General features: G+C 43.1%; 1 protein-coding gene across 1 annotated transcript in view; it reads right to left on the minus strand.

Annotated features, from left to right (window-relative positions):
* Nucleotides 1-22,021, minus strand: part of TENM3 (teneurin transmembrane protein 3) — a 1,441,984-nt gene that overhangs the window by 34,684 nt on the left and 1,385,279 nt on the right. The window contains exons 27-34 of the mRNA XM_014945587.1: nt 21,747-22,008; nt 15,311-15,578; nt 14,587-14,730; nt 10,044-10,293; nt 9,589-9,609; nt 4,220-4,452; nt 3,537-3,691; nt 1,834-2,708 (exon numbers count right to left, since the gene is read on the minus strand). Coding sequence (XP_014801073.1) covers nt 1,834-2,708; nt 3,537-3,691; nt 4,220-4,452; nt 9,589-9,609; nt 10,044-10,293; nt 14,587-14,730; nt 15,311-15,578; nt 21,747-22,008 — 2,208 coding nt within the window. The remainder of the gene's footprint in view (nt 1-1,833; nt 2,709-3,536; nt 3,692-4,219; nt 4,453-9,588; nt 9,610-10,043; nt 10,294-14,586; nt 14,731-15,310; nt 15,579-21,746; nt 22,009-22,021) is intronic.

The following is a 22,021-nucleotide window of genomic DNA, read 5'->3' on the forward strand; positions in this document are numbered from 1 at the left end:
TTAGTGATGATGCTCCTTGTTTGTTGTGTGGGTGTCTATTTTTGTCAGTTAGGTTGACGGTTGGACAAGATGATCTTTAAGGTCCCTTCCAACCTAGAAGATTCTGTGATTCTGTATCCTCCTGTGCTTCTCTGTCCTCTTGGCAGCACCTAAAAGCCGCGCAGCGGATGCACCGATGCCCAATTAAATATCACAGGCGTGCGCTAAGGCTTTGGGAAGGTGCCTGCTCCTGGAGCCCGGCCAATTCACAGATTACTGTAAGGACACCTTAAACCTGGCAGCAGCCCTGTCCTTCCTGCTGTCTGTGCTAGGGATCAGCCTTCCTAGCCCTGTCTCTCCTGCTGCTCCCCTGTCCCCGCCGGGCGCCTGTGAAGGCTGGAGAGGAGACCCAGGTGCTCCGTGTCCTCCTGCACGTTGCCTCAGCCAAAGGGACGCCGAGGGGAACGTGAAGTTATCTCAGAACACAGATGTTTGGCTTTGCTGCCGCTGCCTGACACCCGCACTTTATTTTCTTTATCATGTCTGTTGAATTGAAAGCTTTTTTTTTTTTTTTAGGCCCTGACCTTGGCAGCAGTTGCTACTGCATTTCATCATAAAGATAGGAGAAAAGAAGAGGGGGGAAAAAAAAAATAAGAAAAAGAAGAGGGACTTACTGGATTTTCATGATGCCCTTTGTAATCTTGAATACTTCAGCTGAGGGCCCTCTAACACTTTTACACTTTATCACACTATCTCTATGTCTTCCATTCCTTCTCCACAGACACATTTTTACTCAACATTAACATGTCTTTCAACTTACACGTATTTTTCCGGTTGACAGAGATGATGGGAAAAAACCCTGTGTTAATTCTACATGGATCTTTTTTGAAAGAAATTGCTTGTGTTTTGAGCTGCACTTTTGCTAGGTTCTGTTTGGCATATCAGTTTGTAGCTCAGCTCATTTAGGGATGAAGCTGCCCATAAAACCCTGCGCGTGATCTCTCAGGTTCTACCAGTTTATCTATAAATTGTCATGACCTTCCTTAGTCAATATAATCGAGGAGTCTGTAAAACGTTTTGCTAATCTGGCGGTTACGAAGGGGCATCGATGACTTAATGGCAGTAACACAGGGTAAAGCAATGCACTGAAAAGATTTTTTTTTTGGAGGCTGGAAAAATGACAAGTCCTACTGTTCCCCTAATACCTCTGGCTGTTGTGCTCACACCTCGACACCACACCTTGCTGGTGGTCTCCGTGTTTTCGGCTTATTCCTACCAGAGTGACATTTCCCCCCACAGCTCATGTTTCTTTTTCTCAGCTTCTTCTGCCCAGGCCCCGCTGTGTGAAACCTGCCGTGTCCTCCAGGAGATCCTTCCTGCACATTCACCGCTCAGAGAAACACAGCCTTTTACAACTTCCAAAAAATACCCATCCAGCCTTTGCTTAGAAAAAAAGAAAGGAAAACATACTGAGCAGCAAAGACAAATTTCTTGTCAGCATTTGCTGCAGAACAATGTCAATCTAATGAGCAAATGGGCTGAAAATCTAGATTTTGATGCAAACCTACAAAATCATGGTTGAGTTACAGCTTTCTTGACAAGAGTGAAATGTTGTCTCGCTATTATTTCAATATAGAAAACTGAAATTCAAAATAATGGATTTAAAATTACTCAGACGCAACGTTTAGAAGTCAGACAGGGGAAGAGAGCAGGGGAAGCAAAAAGGATCTTTCGGAGATTTTCATAATCAAGGGTCACCTTTCCAGTTACCTCATCAGTCTCCAGAAACCTTCCAAATGGTCCCGTACGGCTCAATAAAACTACGAGGCACCTGATGTTATTTTATGTACTTACTCAAAGAAAGTGGTCCATCCCGTCTCATCGCTCTTAGTTGCCAGGAGCCCGCTGTTGCCGTGGTAGGTGAACAGGACGAGCTCCTGCCCCTGCGCCGTCATGCTTTTCAAACAGCCGTTGGTGCCTATGGTCAGCCAGATGACCTGGTTATCCGGAGAGACCACTCTCACCGGCATCCGGTTGGGATCCCGTCGGATACGAAGGGTGTTCCCGTTGCTGTCCGTTACCGCCGTAATATCGTTATCGTTGCTGTAGCTAAAGTTGTAGAGATAGTCTCCGGTGACCAAACTGACAGTGTACTGGTGAGTGCCGTTGACGTCGAAGATATAGAGCTCTTGGTCGGTGGGGGAAGCAACTTCGTAAAAGTTCATTGAGTTCAGCAAGGGTTTATTCTTTGACACAGCCCGTATGCGGATGTTTCCCAGATCGGCAATGTAGAGGGTGCCATCGGGGGACACAGCCAAGGAGGAAGGGGCGTTCAGTTTGGCATCTTTGGCGTAGCCGTCGCCGCTTTGGTAACAGTCGCAGTTGACGTCGTTCTTGCAGTCGCACTCGGAAGGTATCCCCGCCACTAACGAGATCTCCCCGTCGGTGGTGACCTGTCTGATCCGGTTGATCTTCTTCTCGTCAGTCTCCGTGATGTAGAGCACGCCGCTGTAGGAGACGGCGATGGCCGTGGCCGACTCGAGGGTGGTCTGCACGGCGTGCTTCCCCACCGCGTACTCCACCCCGGGCACCTGGCAGTGCATGGGCCTCCCCGCCGCAATGCGAACCTGCCGGTTCTCCGTGATCTGCAGAACCACGTTGTTATCCAGAACGTAAATGGAGTTATCCATCGGGTTGATCGCTAAATCCGTCGGCCACTCCAGACGAACCTGAACAGAGATGTGTTTAGTTAGTTAACCACGGCAGAGTAAATGAGTTAATCCACCTTCAGACACTGCCGAACGGATATTTTTCAACCAATCACGACAAAAAGACTTGTATTTCATACATGCAGCAAACTAAAGGTCTTCAGGGAACTGTGCTCAGACATCTCTTTTATTGAAAAAAAGCCAGTTGCACTGAAACTATAATACAGGTTGAATTTTCCCTCCAATAAATGCCATACTTTTCTGTATTGTGAACCCATAAATAAAAATGGAGACAGACACCAAAGCCTAAATACGTACTTTAAGGGCAGTGCTCATCTTTTACTCTTGTAACAGCAAAAATAACGTACTACCATCCAGAACACGAGCTGTTGTACCGTACTCCCTTTGTAAGCACACCCCCAGCCATGTCCCTTCCTACTTACCCAAACTTCTTGAGACAAACAGAAAAATCTGCTCTTTGTGTACATCCCCTCATTCCCTCTCGCCAGCTAAGGACCTCAGTCGTTTGGAAAGCATCCACACGCCGAGATATTTCTAACGGATCTGCCATTCTCCCAGTATTTACTGCCAGGCTTAATGCTTCCTGCTCATAGTTCTGCTGTTCTAAACTAAAATGAACTTTATGGGCAGAAAAATTGAAGACAGCGGCATTTACAGCCGAGAGAATACGCTGCGATTCGTGCCCTTGGAACAGGTTTCTTTCTCCTCAAATTCTGCTGTTAAATACCCCCTGCACACCCCACCCAGTGTTGTTAGAAGGGGCAATAAAAGCTCGATTTGTGTTTCTAGCCCCAGCTGGGCTTGTGAATTAGCAGCAGGTGAAGGTACCTGGCTGATGTGCATGCTGGTGTCACAGGTCAGGGGCCGTGCCGAGGTCAGGTCGTTGGAGCCAAGCAAAGTGGATATTATTCCGTTCTGATCCACTTTTCTGATCATGGTCCCATCAACAAAGTAGATTAACCCGTTCTTGTCAATCGCTATTCCTTTAGGGAAGAGAAGAGAAATTAGGTTTTTTTTCACTAGCAGTGAATGTTATCCATAACTGGGGGCTAAGGATCCAGTGGGAATTAAGGGCAGGATACATGGCCTTAGGCAGTAGGTCGTAAACCAGCTTGTAAAGATATTTTGCATAATAAACCCATGTTCAGTGTGAAATCTACTCCTGTGGATGGCATTTTCTGTTCATCGGAGAGTACACTGAGAGATGCCCAGCTTTTAACCTGAAAAATGGGATAAGCAGGACCAAAAGCAACACTGATTTTATATCTTCAGTGTAGGCTGCCAAATACATAATCTAAATGAGCATTTAAAAAATGCTCACTAACCACAAAAACCAAATATTTCCTTAAAAAATCAACCCGTGTTCCCTGTAGCTCTCTGAGGAACTTTCTGGTTGGTAAAAATTATTCAAAAACCACCTTTTTGAGCCAGCTACTGAGTAAACATGATCACTCCCCCACCTCTGAACTCTCGCGTTATTTTGGAAGTTATGGAGGGATAATTCCTTTTACCTTTCGGGCTCATGAGCGTCGCCTCCACGGCCTTGCCCCCGTCGCCGCAGCGCGCCTCGTCGAAGGGCAGGCACTGCTCCCCCGTCCCTCCCACCACCTCCGCGTTCTTGGTCAGGTCCTTGGTGCCCGTCAGCGTCCTGGGCCGATAGATCCGCCGCGTGTTCGTGTCGGACACGTACAGGTCTCCCGTCACGGGGTCGGTGGCGAGGTAGTATCTGTGAGCTGGGTTGTTGCTGGAAAAGGAAATTACAGATTGCAGATGCTGTAATTAACGGCGCCTAATGTTGGATCAAGAAGAAAAGTTTTCCTTTTGGGTAGTACATAAATAGTTAAAACCAACAGTGATGCTCTAGGCAGAGGTCTTAGCCCCAAAATCTTCCTCAGTTCTTGCATCTTGCCTGTCTCAGGCAGCCCAATCTAGACTTTTTGGGACAAAACATCCATTTTCCCCGTGATGCTCTGTAATTAGAGACAGCTCCTGTCTCTGTCACAGCCCAAACCGAAACACCAGAGTCCAACAGCTCCAGGAACCTTGGTCCAGCTCTGACTTTGCTTACGCTCTGTAGCCGTTATCATCCTATCTGTTTTGTTATAATTTCTATATGGCTGCTGGGGGTGTGGTTTCTGTGACTGGCAAACAGATAAGACAGAGTTGGTATTATTAGTTCCCCAGCAAGAGATAAGACATCCCTCGTAAGCAGTTGTTTAATCCACCGCTTTCAGAGAGGTGATCCGCCTGATTTAACGCGTTGGGGAATGGCATCTTTTCCAGCAGAGTGCCGAGCGGAGCTTTTCTGTTCTTCTGAACTCAGAATCATATTTCCAATAACTGTACACATTGGCACAAACCCGCCAGCTATGCCAACGCAGGCTTCAGTACAGGGAAAATAGAGAGTGCTAACAGTTTTCCCAGAAAACGTACATTTTGCCTCTCCACTGGTGCCACGTAATTGAGAATTACCGTCTTTTCTCCCCTGCTGGTGTAAAAACCAGCCCCAGAGAGTGCCTTTGGGATGGGCCTATTAGGATGTAGAAGCTGAACCCGCTGCAGTTGGGATTCCTGACCTAATTTAGGGCACCAAGAGCTGAAACAAGGCCATGTAAATAGAGGAGGTAATTTCAGGCGGGCTCCTAACGGATTGAAGCCGAGTGTCGGAACAGTCAGTCCCACTCTGGGTGTTTGCAGAAGCGCTGCCTGAACAGAGCCACCAGCCTTGGTGACAGCCCAACATCTGCTGGCAGAGAGCTCCACGGCACCTCTTGTAATACACAACCACGCGCGTGTCACACATTTCTATCTACTGCCACTTGGAAACAGCAGCGAGAGACCAACAGGAACAACTTGCGAACAAATTAATGTCTTTTAGCAGGGACAGATTTTTACAGCTATCCAATTACAGAAACGCTGAAAAAAAAACAACCGTGTTGCATAAATAGGATTTTCTTTGCTTTTCAGACTCTTAACATGTTGGTTCAGAAGGAAGAAACCAAGTGAAGCTGAGTAATGAAATCAAATACACAGCGATTAGCACCTCTTAAAAAGCTCTGCTACGGAGCCGAGAGCTGTACAGCAAGTCTGAAAACAATTAAATGTAGGCTCTCGTTAGGTTTCCGTCTGTTAGGAATCTACTATTGCCAAGGTGCTAAATAGCTGAAGTGTATTTTCGAAACCTTAATTTACGCAGAGATCATTTAAGATGATCACTGCATAGCGCACAAATTATTTATACCTCCCTAGACTGCAAATTAAATTATACCCATTTACATGATTACTTTGGTCTTTAAGGAACTTTGCAGACACTTCAAATATAAACAAATTGAAAAATGTGAAACGTGCAATTAAATTTTATTTCATTGTAGTTTAAAACAAAGTCCTTTCTCATTCTACTGAAATCTAAATTAAAGTACTTCAACTCACCTAACGTTGCCTCAATCATATTTTTGAACTGTTGGAATAAAGAGCCATCAAATCAATAACTAAATAATTTATGCCTAACTCAATTACTTCTTTCTAAGAAGAATTTTTAACGCTGTTTTCTTTATAAATACGAACACACTTCTATCTTTTAATTAATTCCCACAAAAATGACAACGCTCTTCTTATTTGGGATGAGTTCTCATATTAAGTAGTGTATCCTCATCAAAACAAAAAAATACAGCCGATAGCTTATTTTCTCATTTTATTAAAAAAAAAACAACCCAAAGTTTGGGAGTGCAGAGGATATAATTAGTGACTCAATATACACTCTCCAGTTTGTCATATGCAGGTGTCTAACAGCCCCTTTCTGAGGCAATACAAGAGGCTCAACTTCAGCATTTTTTTTCAGGTGAAAAAGCAGAGGGAGCTTCAGCTGAGAGAAAAAAACCCCACAGATTCGCAGGAGCAAAGCACCATCTGAGGGACTGAACAACCCTCCAGTGCAAACCACCGTTGTTTTCCAGCCAGAAAACATCCCAGTGCCCTACGCAGATCCCCAAAATAGCACAGGGATAAGCAGCCAGCAGCTGGAAAGCTGCACAGAGCTTATTCTGTTCTATTGTGTAGCTTGAAATAATGGTGAGCTTTTGCCTTCTACCCATAACAACAAACACAAAGAAGTAAAATCCGGGGCCAGTGGCTCCTTGGCTCCTTTGGTATCGCCCCATCCCTGTTGGTAGCTCTGAAAAACCTGCAGTTCCAGGGCAAACACACCAACATGGACTCCTAGAAAGACAAATCCTAAAAATTAACTTGTTCTGTCTGTGCCCAATAATCGTAACAGCGCTTCATATCTGCAGTGCACACACACGTGTGCAATACACACACACACACACAGGGCTGCCAGGAGCTATTTCCCATGGCTTTTATCTGCCTGGCACCTGAGGAAAGGCTGAGGGAGCTGGGGGTGTTCAGCCTGGAGAGAAGGAGGCTGAGGGGAGACCTTCTCACTCTCTACAACCCCCTGAAAGGAAGGGGTAGCCAGGGGGGGTTCAGATTGGATATCAGGAAAAATTTTACATGGAGAGGGTTATTGCACATTGGAATGGGCTGCCCAGGGAAGTGGTTGAGGCACCATCCCTGGAGGGGTTCAAAAGCCGGGTTGACGTAGTGCTTAGAAACATGGTTTAGTGATGGTTTTTTACCAGAGTTAGGTTGATGGTTGGACTAGATGATCTTAAAGGTCCCTTCCAACCTGGACAATTCTATGAATCTATGATCTTTGAATTCTTCAGCTCTCAGAACACCTGCATGACTCTCCATTTTTTTAAATGGAGACAGGAATTCTTTAAAAATAACCTTTCTGCTTCAGCCTCCCCGTTTCCCTCCCATTCCCCCTGTGCCTTCTAAGCCATGTACCCTCCAAGCTGTTTTTATGTTTTGCTGCATTTTTCCTGGCTCTCTAGAGACTCGGGATTCTGCCACAGCCTGCAAATGACCTCCCTGCCTTCAAAGTCCTTTTGAAAATGACTCCTTCCACGAATGCCCATCAGCATTAATCACCCACAGGCAGCAGCGTGTATAAAGACATCAGTTTGGCTTTGAGACTGAAAAAAAATGTTAGGTCACCGGTACACGAGAGGAGAGATTTGATCCACGTTGTCTCTCTTAATTGAGAGCCCTGGCTCCTTGTGGTGGGAGGAACATCACTCTCCATCCTGTGTTTTCTCAGGCAAGTTCAACGCCTGAGCGGGTAATAGATGTGAGCCAGTATTTAGCCTTCTTCATTAGTTTTACTCACTGAATGCATATTTTAGTGCATTTTCTTTAGTTTCAATACCTCGTAATTATATACTGCGAAGTGCTCTGCTGAGGGCTGTTTTCCAAACCGCAATTTAAATGGAAACCTCAGCGTTTCACAGGGCTCCCCACGGGCAAAAGGAGCTGTTTGGTCTCATGGTGTGACCTTAAACTGGGGAACCCACGGCCACAGGATTTGGGGGATCCTACAATTCTACACCCATTAAATAAAAATCAGCCAAATGAGTAAAATAACAAGCTGCGTCAGGGGCTATTAAGCATAAAGATGCCACTCTTGGCTTTTCTTATCTCACATACAAAGCTCTGAGAGGCTGCAGTTGAGCCTGTGACCACAGTTCTGGCAACTAAATCACAGCAAACCACACCTCACAACGCGGCCGGTCCTTAATCCCCCTTTGTCCATTCCAAATTCCCACTTTGAGTACTATTCCGTCCATTTGCCAAGACAATGCCTTATCCAGCTGCAATCACAACTTTATGACACCAGGAGGGATATAATTCTTTTAAAAGCAGTGGAAAAAATGCAAATTAAAGGTAATAGCGAAAAACCTAAAACCACCAAATAGGAGAGGCTGCTTTTGAGTCACACCTGGAAAAGAACATAAAACCCACCAGACTGTGCATCGACTCCCAGTTCTGATCATTAGTGCTGATGCCAACACCTTACTTACTCATGGAATTTTTGGCCTAACATGTTTGAAACACACTTTTTTAAACATAGAACCCATCCAAAGTATGTCCAAAGCGAAGTGAATTTAAGAAAAAAAAAGGAGAACTGAGGTACAACTCTCTGGGCTTTGTTTAAAAACACGGAAGGAAAAGGACTGGCAGCAAAAAAGCAGAGCGGGGGATCAGCGGATCTGCTGAGCCCTGTTCTCAGGAATTCTGCCCCAAAGTCTTGCAGGGTTTCATGGATCCAACAAGACTTTACCATAACTCTGTTTTCTGGTTTTGGCTGCGGCACAGCAATTCTAAGCACCCACCCCCTTCTCTTCCTGCAGTGATGGCAGGACAGACAAACACTGCACTACAACCCTTCTGATGACTTGGTTTTATGAGCAACCTGATGAACCTTGCTGTGCTTTAAAATCTCAGCTCCTGGAGCTGTGTTATTAAGGGACAATCACAACTTTCATGTCATTATTTCACACCATTAAGACAAGTTCACCTTTAAACAAACCTGTTAAACGTGAGCCTGAAAAGACTCGACACCAAAAGTCTCGTGAAACGAGCTCAACTTGATACTTTGATAATTTCATTACTTTTCTGCCATTCTCGTCACATGTGGGGTATCGGATTAATGAGGGAGTTTGGATGGGATCAGCAGAAGTGCTGGCAGCAGGGACAGGAGTGAGCAGGGAGGAGGGGACAGCAGAGGAGGGCACACACAAGCACAAAAAGAAGCCCGACTGTGGACAGAGAGTGATGAGAGAAGAGGAACTCGTATCCGAAAGGAGGATGCAGCCTGACAGCTGACATAACTAAAACATATGAACTCATTATTTTTGAAAAATTCTCCTCTTTTCTAGTAATACATCTCAGAAATGACTTCTCCATTATAAGCATTCATTTGTTAAGAAAGAAAAGAGAACAGTTAGAAAAATATAAATCTTCTTTAAGGAATGCTTACCTATGTCTAAAATCTTTATTTCTTGGTGGGAGCAAGTAAAAAAGAACAGAAAAACAATATTAGGAAAACATTCAGAAAGGATGTTAGAAGATGACAAGAAGGCAACATTTACATCGATCATTAGTGAAATGGTGAATGACTGTCTTTTGTCCACTCATGTTGGCTTTGTAGCTTAACTCTTTAAATCCACGGAATTACTACTTGGGGTAGATTATAATCTCACAGATCAGATCTGCAGAGTTAAAATATTTTCCCAGGGTAAAATTTTTTCACTTCAGCTTTAAATACTTTTTCAGATGTATTGAGATCTTTTGAATTGCATTTTTTTTTTTTTTCCTGTTCCTAAAAGCGTTTGGAAACTTGAACTTACAGAGTGTCAGAAACCTACTCTATAATTCAGCGTGCAAAAGCAATTCACGACTCCCAAATTCCGAGGTGAGAGAAGCCCCCCCTACCTTAGCTCCAGGACACTAGTTACGTTTCCAGAGGGGAATATCCGCCGAACGTAGTTGAAGTCCCCCACGTAGAGGCTGCCGTCGATCCCGCAGGCCAAGGCCACCGGGGCCAGCAGTTTGTTACCGTCGGCTTGACCGTTACAGCTGGGACAGGAGATGCTGCGTCGCCTCCCGTTGCCCATGATGCTACTGACGACCGGGGGCTGCTGAGATATAAACTGATTTTCACCGTTTCCTTTGTAGAGGATTCCTGGCAGGTAATACAAAAACCACAAAAAAAAATAGTTTATAAAAAAAATGTATGTCTGTATAACGATGCATAAACTTTCTAAATATTCTTTTAGTTTAGTTTATAAAAAGATTGAATGTATATATGTATAACAATGCATAAACTTTCTAAATATTCTTTTAGTTCATCAATATCATTTAATGGACTTCTAATTGTTTCCCCAGCATATTTTTCTCACTCCAAGTAACAGAACTGTATTAAAACATTTATAATTGTATTGAACTCACAGACACACAAACCCTCAAATTCTCTTGTCCACAGAATGTGGTAAAAACACTGAACATACGAGCATTTAAAACCCAAACAAGTTTTCAGTTGTTCTTATTTTTACACCTTAATAATTTTAATAGTTGTAATTCAGAATAAAAACTGTCACGTTGAAGAAAATGCAAGGTGGGAATGAAATTCTTAAATTCTCTTGTCCACAGAATGTGGTAAAAACACTGAACATAGGAGCATTTAAAACCCAAACAAGTTTTCAGTCGTTCTTATTTTTACACCTTAATGATTTTAATAGTTGTAATTCAGAATAAAAACTGTCACGTTGGAGGAAATGCAAGGTGGGAGTGAAAGCAAGGGCTGTGTTCCTAAATCCTCACAGTTTTGAAATTCCCCAGAAACGACTGAAATTCTGTGTGCATAGTATAAAAAAGAAAAAAAATATATTTGCAAATTGTATCACTAAAGTCCTACTATAACTAATTATGAATACGATGCCAAATGTAATCTAAAGTGGATTACTGCTGCAAATTGTAAAAATTAATTAAAGAGCTACTTCAAAAATTTGGGGGGATTGCCTCAATTTTACATTCTAAGAGACTCTTTACTCAGCTCACAATAAAAATGTACCTCTGGCAACAAAGTCTGCCTGGATACCATGTCTGCAGTTATAGGCAGTTATTAAAAATGTCAAAACAACAAAAAAAATGTGGTGCCAGGCCAACCTGCCTCTTAAACTTAATTCTGCTTTGAGGCATGAAAGGAACAATAATTTTGTGAAGACAAAGCAATGCGCCAGCAGTATTTTTCTTCCTTAGAGGCTCCATAGGAAATCCGAGAAGAAAAATGTGGGCTTTATGGTAAATCTTCAGTCTTAGGGAAAAAAAAAAAAAGTGAATTTACAGTGTGTTACAGTGTTGCCAGGACCCTCATCATTACAGCTCCCCGTGAAGCCATCGAGGTGTGCTCTGGAAATGGTCAGATATTCTGGTTTTACTCGTTAAGTCACAAGGTGTCTTTCTGCCCTGTAATCCATGTAACCCCGTGTCACTCTGTGCTTTAGGGTGACGTGTGCTTTATGGTGTGTGCCCCGAGTTTCAGAGGCAGTTTGGGGCTGAGGGACACACTTCTCTCTGGAGATGCTCAGAAGAAATTTAAGAATCATAGAATCATAGAATCATTGAGGTTGGAAGAGACCCTTGGGATCATTGAGTCCAACCATCTCCCCTACTCTACAAAGTCCTCCCCTACACCATGTCCCTCAGTACCGCATCTAAACGGCCCTTAAACACATCCATGGACGGTGACTCCACCCCCTCCCTGGGCAGCCTGTTCCAGTGCCCTATCACTCTTTCGGTGTGAAGCTTTTTGCTTCTGCATGGGGCAGTATAGTGGAGTAGAAGTATATGTAGACTTGAATCTTACTCTGGTACCAGTGAGGAGAACATTTGCAGATAGATACCCAAACCCTGCAGTCACTGTGATTTGTATGGGTGGCTGTTCTCGCTTGGAACTTATGATTCATGCAGTTCTGGTGATGGGTTACATCCTCTAGTGGCAGGATTGGACCTCAATATAACACAAAGGCAGAAAAATCCAGGCCTAGCATGGCATTTACTTAGGATGTGGCATATCAAAAGCGTAAGGTGTGCTTCTCTTGGCATTTGCTCTGGCAGTGTCAGTAGTAAGTAGAGGAAGAGAAAATAATGGCCTTGTGTTTCTCTCAAGAAAAATACTGAGGTGAGGTTAAAAAACACTCACCAGTGCCGAGTACAGGGGCACAATCACCTCCCTACTTCTGCTGGTCACACTATTTTTGATACGAGCCAGAATGCCATTGGCTTTCTTGGCCAACTGGGCACACGGCCGGCTCATATTCAGCCGTTTGTCAATTAGAACCCCCAGGTCTCTTTCCTCCAGGCAGCTTTCTAGCCACACTTCCCCACTTAAAATTATTAAGGTGTAAGGTGTAAGACTTACTCCTCTTTCTCTCCTCACTCCCCAGAAGCACTCTTTATACTCAAAGGTAGGAGACAAAAATACTTTGCTTTTCTCTTCATGTGTTTTGGGTGCCTTCACTGCTTTTTAATGCTATAAAATTTAGGAGATTATAGACGTAAAATCAATACACATGATAAAATTGGGAAGAATGAAAATGGTTTACGGAAACCTAACGGCGAGTAATCTAAATAAGAAATCTAAATCAAAAGAGGGAGAAGGTATTTTTCATGAATAGTTAAAGCCAGAATGCATTAACAGTATACGAAATCCCCTCTCCTATGATTGCATCATTTATGACAATCATGGCACCATAATTTTGCCTGAAATAGCTGAGTTCCATAATTTTCATCAGAGGAATTCTACAAGTCAGCACAGAGCACTGTTGCACCTGATTTATTCTGTCATTACCTTGAAAAATTGGTCCTTCACATTTCTCCTCTATTATCCCAGCCTAAAAGATGTACATTAGACTATTTACCGCGGGAGCCGGCGCTGTCCGTACAAACACTCTCTGCGCTCTCCGCGGAATAAATTTCCCCAGCCCATCCACCTTGTCATTACAGCTCTCCACTTCGTTTATTCAATTAGACACATGTCACTTTGAAAAGTCATTACTTGTCAAACGTACTCGTGAACGTAATTTAAAGCCGCCATCAATTTGCCTCGCGAACAGAATCAATCTTATACATATATTTATAATTATAGCTCTTTACATTTTCAGATGGATTACCTTACAATAATTTGCACAGGGTTTTCTGATGCTTTCAGTTACGGACAATGACACCTTTTCCCTTGATTTGGTTGCCTTGTTTTTCTAACAGTCAGAAGCCCTGCTTTAGGTGGAGATTAGCACGTCACACAAAATGAGCTCATAGAATCACAGAATGGTTTGGGTTGGAAGGGACCTTGAAGGGCACCGAGTTCCACCCCCCTGCCCTGGGCAGGGACACCTCCCACCAGACCAGGTTGCTCCAAGCCCCATCCAGCCTGGCCTTGAACCCCTCCAGGGATGGGGCAACAGTAGATAGATTCATCTACTATCCATAAAAATCCAATGGGACCAACTCCTTGGACCAACTCCAATGCCTTGAGCCATGTGACTTCTTATTTTACCTTTCTTACATGTTTCCAGCCTAATTTTTCCAAATTTCCTGCTGTTCTGGGTTGAGCTGGGGTTTCATCAGCATGGGGAACCCTCCGGGCCGTTGGTGAGTAGCACCCCGGGCAAATCTACCTTGGTGCCAAGGCACGGTGCTTACACCTGTGTATTTCTCCTCATCTTTTCACTGGAATTAAGGAAGACTCTCTCACTGGTGACTGGGCTCTGTCCTGAAACGAGGGGCAAAATTGTCCCTGCTGATCCAAGGCAGCACTACCTGCTGTGTGCTCAGCTGACCACAGCATCCCAGGGAGGATTCACCTCAGGGAAGGACTTGGATGGGAGGAGTGTCAATGAGTGCTCATCCTCCAGAAGAGATGGTGCCCACCGCTAACTGCTCCCACCTGGGGTTGGGGATGTCATCAAATGCAGAGGAACAACCCCTGCATCAATGAGGGATCTCATATTGGGAGCAAAGAGCTCTCAGTTTGGCAGGAATGACTCCTGTTGCTGCTTAATTTTCACTTGTGAAAACCGGAAGTGAAAACATTGTTCAAGATACTCTTAAACACAGTTAATCCCAAGAACAATGCTGACACCTACAACTGCTTTAGAAATACTGTCTCGGTGGCATCACTCACTTTTAACAACAATTTCAACCTTGTTGGCTTGGGATTATTTTTGCTAAGCATAGTTAACACAGGCTGAGGCCGTTAGATGAAATTATAAATGCATATTTATCTATAAGATGAAGAAACACGACATACACTGTAAAGCTCAAAGCATTTACCATATGCAGAACATTCCACAATTTCCTTTTTAAAAATAACAAAGCAAACATTTGGAAAGTTAGAATGAGATACCTAAAGAATGAGATACCTGAAGTGCAGGGCAGGGGAGTATTAAAATGAGCAAGAAGAAACTGAACTCCTTACCATTCTGAACATCCAACACGTGGTGTTTATCCAGCGTCCAGCCGCCCATGTTGGAGGCATCCAGTTCATAGCCCTGCAGAACAGCAGTCCTCTTTTCCCACAGGGTTAGATCCAAGCAAGACTCATATTCATAACCCACAGACACTGCAAGAACAGCAAATTTCCTCATTAAGCCGTGTCTCATTGAGAAGAAGAGTTTAAAGAATGTGACTTCTTTAAACTACAGAGGTCTTTCTGCTCTATCAGGCTACCTGAAAATCCCTATGGCTTCCTTCGATGTATTGAAAATACTAAGCAGAATTCCCAAATCCCTTAAAAAGCAATCTTGGACTATGAAAATAATTTTAGTTCTTAAAAGTAAGTGGATCAGGACATGTACAGAAGAAAGCCCTTTTGTGAAGTATGTCGGAGTGCCATTGTGCTCTAAAGTACAAGGAGTGCACAGCCTAAATACCACACTATGTAATTATTAGGCTGAGGGACACTTCATAGGGACAAATCAGAAGTGAACGATGACTGTGGTCTCTTTTTCCTTTTGAAGGCCATTTTTTCTTAGAATTCAAAGTTTAGATTGGTATTTTCTAATACATTTTAATATCTGTTGTTATTTCTCATCTTATTCTGCTAAACATTTTCTACTTAAGGGATATGAGTATTTGAGATGCGCTTCCCTATTTTGGAGGCAGCAGTAAAAAATGCTAAAAAAACTCTTTAACACACGTACCAACAGCTTCAGACAATCCATAGACTCGCTGGTTGTAGGCATCAGTTTTATCCCATATGAAAGTGTAAGCCAGATTTGGGGAAGCGGGGAACCATTTTTGGAAAAGCCTTCCCACCACTGCCACCATGAGATGGACCTTCATCAGATTAAACGGTATCACAGATTGGGTCATAGTGATCTTCAGAACTGATTTATATCCCGCAGCCCGGGAGCTTAAGTACGATAACTTCAAGTCAGTTCCTGGTATTGCTGTTTCTTCATGAAGTACCTACACAGTGGTAAGAGAAAAATACAGTATGTGAATGGTTTTGCAATGAAACAGGAACAGCTGTCACAGAAGGAGGCCTGACACGATGCTCCATGACAACCTGTTAGGAAGTATCACCTAAATCTGGCTTTCATTTAATAATGTAAAAAAAATACATAAATAAATAGTAACACCTTTATTTCTGGAAAGTGAAGTCTGAATTCTTCGTTATACTGGAGCTGCTTAGATGATGCTTTCTGCTGAAGGATTTTAAAGATCTCCCCTTTTATTTTTGATGAGGGAAGGAAGGATGCAGGAGAGGGAAAACATTCCCAGCTGCTTTCTCCAAAAGAGGCAAAAAAGCATCTTTCAACTATGTGACAACAGCTCCTTCTTGTGCCACCCACGTCCCCGCTATGGACATGGAGTAATGGCAGCAGAGCCCCTCAGCACCACGAAGCTTCAGATTTGGGCCGGGACATCTAATTGCTCCTGTAGGAGCAGGAAGGACTTTTAGGTGGTTTATTATTTGCATTACCCATGGATTGTAAATACTTTAAACTAGAGCATTCTTCCATTTATTTCCAAGACAGATAAGTAGGATGCCTCAGGGAAAGCTTTTTCCATATTTCCTGATCAATATTCACTACTCAGACATCAGCTCACCACTTTCTCATTTCAGAGAGGTGCAATGATTCAATTTTATTTTTAAAAGGTTCCTCCCTCCCCTCCCCCCGCTTTGTCTTTTCCTCTGAGCTGAGGAGCTTCTGTGGGTGATGGATGGATGGATGTGAAAGGTTTCTGCCTAACGTGGATGAGACAGCCTATACTGTCCTCTACTTCAGCTGAGAGCCAGCACTTTAGGTGAAGAGCTACCAACCATCCCAGCATATCAGAAAAAAACGGAATAAAGAAAAAAAGTATCTAGACACATTTATAAATATCATGTTTCTCTGGTGGAAAGACAGGGCAAAGGATGCTGAAGCACAAGCCCAGAGCCTCGGTGGTGTCAAAGGAGCCCTCCTGGGGAAGTAAATTGGGAAAGCTTTATTTTACTTTCCAGTCTGAAGACCAAGCACTAATTAATATTAGTGGGAAGCAGACTCCAGGGAAAGCACTGCTGCAAATATTAGGCTTGAGCCTTCAGAGGGATCAAAAGCTGGCTAGTGAAGAAGTGCTAAGGTAGCCCTCTGTGGTGGAGAAACCCTTGGACACCGCTGTTAAACAACTGACTCTCTGTGTTGAATAGGGTCAAATAATGTGGTTTATGCTCTTGGGGAGGGCAACAGGCCCTACACCATCCTTTGCTACACAAACAAAACCCCCTCCTCTCTCTAGAGAGATAAGTGATTATGAACATACTCCTTTTCTAAGGCTTTGAAGGAAAACCACAAACCACCCAGGAACAAAAGACAAATTCCTCCTCAAGACACCAGCAGGACTCTCAAATACTGCATGTTAAAACTAGGCCGAGAGATGGAGGGCTCTGTAAGCACGAGGAGAAAGGGAAATAATACTCTTGTAATAGGACACAATTTAATGGACTTGACTGCTCTCCTGTTACGAGCGTTGCTTCTTTTACAACGGGAACCGTGGAACGGGAACCCCAACACTGGGGTGGGCTTCCAGCGCTCCTGGCTGAGATAACAGGCAATAAAGAGGACACCTTGAAGTTTCGAGCAGCGTTAAACACTGGGGTGGGCTTCCAGCGCTCCTGGCTGAGATAACAGGCAATAAAGAGGACACCTTGAAGTTTCAATTGGCAAGAAATTCCACTGTGTATTTGGATTACTATCAAATTAGAAACTAGGACACTCATGCGGTTCTCAGCGAGGTTTAAAACAAAACCTGAACTCCCTATTATTAGTTTCTGCAGAAGCCTCAAATATCTGCTGGAAATCTGACTTATAACTTCCTTCTTTCCATAAAATATCCCCTGTAGTAAGTTATTTTCTTGAGAACTTTAGAAACGTAGAGGTAAGGTCGTGCATCTCAATCTCTCTCCCAGAATCAAGCATTACAAAGAGAATTAAAGCAGTTTAATGCTCGTTGGAAAAGTTAAATTATCAGCATCCTACGGGAGCCGTGACAACACAGCGACTGTAAAGCAATCACGGAGGTCGCTGGGGATAAAAATTACATCAGGAATCGTTGGCACAACCAGGCTGTCTGTGCTTTACCCTTTCCATAGGGAACATCAAAGTGCCTCCGGGGGCTCAGTCCCAGCCCAGCCACCACATCCTAACGGGTGACATTTTATTCATGGCTGCTCCAGCTCCTCGGAAGGACAGATGTGAAATATTTAACCTCCAGGACTGAGATAAGGGTCACTTTTCCAAAAGACTGAATTTGTTGTCTCGACAGTCCAAGCTGGCAAATAAATCGTGCAGGGCTCCCCGTCCCTGGTGGCCAGCAGGACTCAAGCTGTCCAGGGTCTGGAAGGCTTTCCTGCTCTGAAATATAATATGATTCAGGTGACATGCTCTGATGGTATTAAGAACTGTGAATAAGGAATTTAATTCAATTAGGGGAGAAATTGCCTGCTGTACCGACGTGAATTTTTTGGCAAATTGAGCAAAATGAGGATTTGAGAACAAATTTCACAAATGAGTGTAAACTTCAGTCCTGATGTCAGACAAAGGTTCTTTGCTGAGAAGTAACAGCTGAATTGCTGCATTAAAAGGTAACATGGTTTTGGTTTGAAAGGGGTAAAGATGGCATTTTTAGACACAGGTAGATTTCAGCAACTGCTGCTCTTACACAAAGCTTGAGACCACGGAGTACTAAAATTATACTTCTTTAAGTAGATGCTGAAACTGCTCATTTCAAGATGGAAAAACCTTTTCCTCTTAAAAAGACTTCCCCTAGAATTGAGGCTCTTAAAAGAACTTGCAAAGAAAAAAAACCTAGAGTTAACAATATAAAGCAAAGCGACATGAAAAGGGGAAAAATTACTTCGTTTTTCTAGGCTTAAAATATTGCTGAGATACCACAGAGAAGATGCACAAGGAAAAAGCCATACACGTGTAGAAACCTAAAAATGTGTCCATAAAAGAATAAATAAAAAGATGTATATAAAATTTCAAACAGTAAAAGAGAAGAAAACCAGAAAAAGTACTGGAAAACAAGGACACAGACAAGGGGATATTTGGCTCTAAGAGTAATCTCCTTTTTTTTTCCAGTACAAACTCGATGTTCTGGAGATTTTAGCTATGTGAAACTAGGATGCAGCATCCATGTGATACTGGAGTATCTAGACATCCTATTATACTGCCTGTTTAAACACTAAAATAGGTTAATTACTTTGCTGAAAATCTGCCCACCCTGAAGTTACAAACAGTCATTTTTATGAAGTCACATATTTTACCCTGAATTCTTCCAGGTAAATACATTTTGCCACCTTGTGCTGTGCAGTATTGCCAGCAGTGAGAGCGAGCCAGGGGAGAGGAAACAAAATAAGTGGGCAAGCTTGAACGTATAATTAGACAGAAAACTTTTCAGTCTTTGTTCTCCCCCACACTTGAGGTGATGGAAACAAAGTGCTGGGAGACATGTTGGGAGCGCACATAAGAGTGGGTAACAGAAGTTTAGGAGAAGGAAGGCCCTAAAAACTCAGTTTGGGAGCTGCTCATTGTGACTCACGTATGGGTTTCTGCCAGACCACACTGCAATATGTGGCAAACAGACATTTATTATATTAGGAAAAAACAGCAACAATATTACCTAACACATCCAAGCACCCCAAGCTTAACCTCATCTCCCCCATCTGCATGCATTTTACATTCCACGCTGATTAATCTCAGTGAGTGAAGCCTAGGCAGAGCACAGTAACTTGCAATTAAAAGTAGATAAAGTCACGCTTAAGTAGGCCGAATTTAGTTAACTTCTTATTTACTATCATCCCCCTTGAGTAACTATCTCTTGGGTCTGTGATCACCCCTTTTCCCACCACATTTGTCCTCCCCCCTCGCTTGCCTTCTTTTTTCAGTTCTCTTTTGTGCCACTTCCTCAGGACAGACTTTAATTCTCCCCCTGATCAATCTGGGATTCTTTAGCCACTAAGTAGGCTCTTCTGGAAACGTTATCTCCAAGGGATGATGAAGCACTTGAAGGGATGATGATCACAGCAGCACATCATTTTCTCCTGCCCTACATGACGGTGGGTGCTGTCACCCCACACGCACAGGGTGACTGAAGGAACACGGGGAACCGTTTCCTTCTCTGTGCCTTCATCCAGCCTCCCACACTTTAAACTGGCATCGCCCCTTTTTGATGGAAAGATCTACAGCAGTTGCTCCAGAGATGGGCCGTTTTGAACGGAATCTGGTTCTGCCCATCTTTTACCAGCGTAGTGAATTTTTCTGGGAGACAGACAATTTAGGAGACATCATGAGTTTCCGAGGGGAACCTGACCCTAAAGGGGTTCATCCCAGGCACAGCTGGGCAGCTCCCACTTACCAAAGCAGGAGATTATGTATGTGAGGAGCAAAGAATATAGAAGAAAATCCTCCTTAATGATTTTTTTTACACAGTGCCAGAACCAGATTTTTTCATACATAACGACAGCGCTGTTTTTACCTCGCCATAAATGACCCACCAACTGCCAAGCATCTACTGAGAACACGACCTCTCCTTCCAGCTGATTTTCTAGGGACATCAACTTGACGCAACAGTCCTGCCTGCCAGACCTCCCATCTCACAACTTGTGAACCTGGGAGCCAATTTCAACCTCATTTGAAGTCACAGGAGAAATCTCTAAAGATAATTCGGTTCCTTTAGGGTTTATTATAAAAGAAGGCTTTAGGTAGGGAAGCAGCTGTTGGTCCCATGAGGCTGAATGCGGTCCGTGGGGGAAGGACTGGATGTGGCAGATAGCTGGAATTATAGCAACGGGTGGGAATTAGTAGGAATCCAGACTTCATTAGTCCCACTGCTTGTGAAATGAGTTGTTTACCTAGACATTACAAATGTTTTTTGAAAATATGTATTTTCTGACATTCTTCTATTATTACTTTCTTCTTGATTTACACCCCATCTATCTAAGCCATTTTCCATCTCTTCAGGAACTGAGTCCATCATCTGTTGCCAAAACAAGTAAATCAGAGCTGTTTTTCAGTGGACTGTGTTTTGCAAATACCTTCTTTTAATTGACTTGCAACTATCAAAGGCAGAGAAATGACAGCGAGGATAAAAGCAACAATTTTCTAGCACAGTCTAGATTTGTGTGAGCATTTAGTTGTAATTTCCTTACATCTTTACTTTAAACCTGCTCTTACCATGAACTGCTTAATGATTTTGCTCTTTTCTTAAGAGCTCTGCATGAAAACATTTGAATACATTTTCTATGTTTCCCTTGAAGAGACAAGGACATTTCTTAGTGAAAGGGAAAAAGAGTGCCCTGTGTAATTATGGCGTTGTGAAGGTGGGGGACAGAAAGAGAGAGAGAAAGGAGAAGGAGAGAAAAAAGAGAAAGGAGAGGGAGAAGAAGAAAGACATAGAAAGAGTGTTTTTTCATGAGAAAAAGTTTTATCAGGAATCAATAATGAGATAAATATTAGTGCTTGAAATGCAACTCTGCTTTAAGAGTTGAGAAAGACTATTAGTTTAGAGAAAAAACTTTCCCACCACAGCTTTTTCCATTTAAAGCAGGGTTTTGATGTCTTACTTTTGGTATTACAAATCCTGAAGAAGTAGAGTAACACATATGCTCATTGGCTTGTAAGCCTGTCCTCAGCCTTACAGAGACTTCTGTTAGTCTATAAAAATTTGAGTGTGATTCCATTTACTAGGACTAAACAGATAAATGGAACTGTGTGGATCTTTCAGACACAGTAAAAAAACACCCTTCACTTTCAGTTTCTGAGGTGCACAAGACAGCAGTCAGAAAAGTTAGATGTACTACTCTGTGTCCGTTGTGATGGGCCAGTGCCTGATTGCTAAAGACATGCTGTAAATTAAACGATGCAATCAAATATAAAACCAGACACTGGTGTACCAGAAGCTTGCTTACCGGTTGGGTTTTTTTCAGATGAAAGTTTAAAAACGATCCCATATAATAAACAAATTGCTTTGAAAATAACCACGTTGCAAATTCTTAGCACTAAGTCAGAATTATTTCTTTTTCAACAGTAATTTGCATTCTTTTAATTATGGTTGCTTAATACTAACCCGTGATAAAACGCACTTTACCTGTGTCTCTGGGATGATAGGACTATCTTCAGGAGAAATCCTAAAAAGGGTGGATAAAGGCGATGACACGATAACAGGGTTTGGCCTTACAAATCCGCTCAGATCACAACTAGGAATGTCATTCTCTTCCTTCTTCATGACCAGAGTATCCATGACATAAAAGACGTTCCAGGGAATCCACACTGTGTGATACTGTGTCAGGAAGGGAGATCGCTCGAACACCAGCGTCAGAGAGGCACCACCATTCGCCACCAAGTCAAACCTGGGGAAAAAAA

This window comes from Calidris pugnax, unplaced genomic scaffold, assembly GCF_001431845.1.
Source record: "Calidris pugnax isolate Ruff unplaced genomic scaffold, ASM143184v1 scaffold58, whole genome shotgun sequence".
In the NCBI taxonomy this organism is placed as follows: Eukaryota; Metazoa; Chordata; class Aves; order Charadriiformes; family Scolopacidae; genus Calidris; species Calidris pugnax.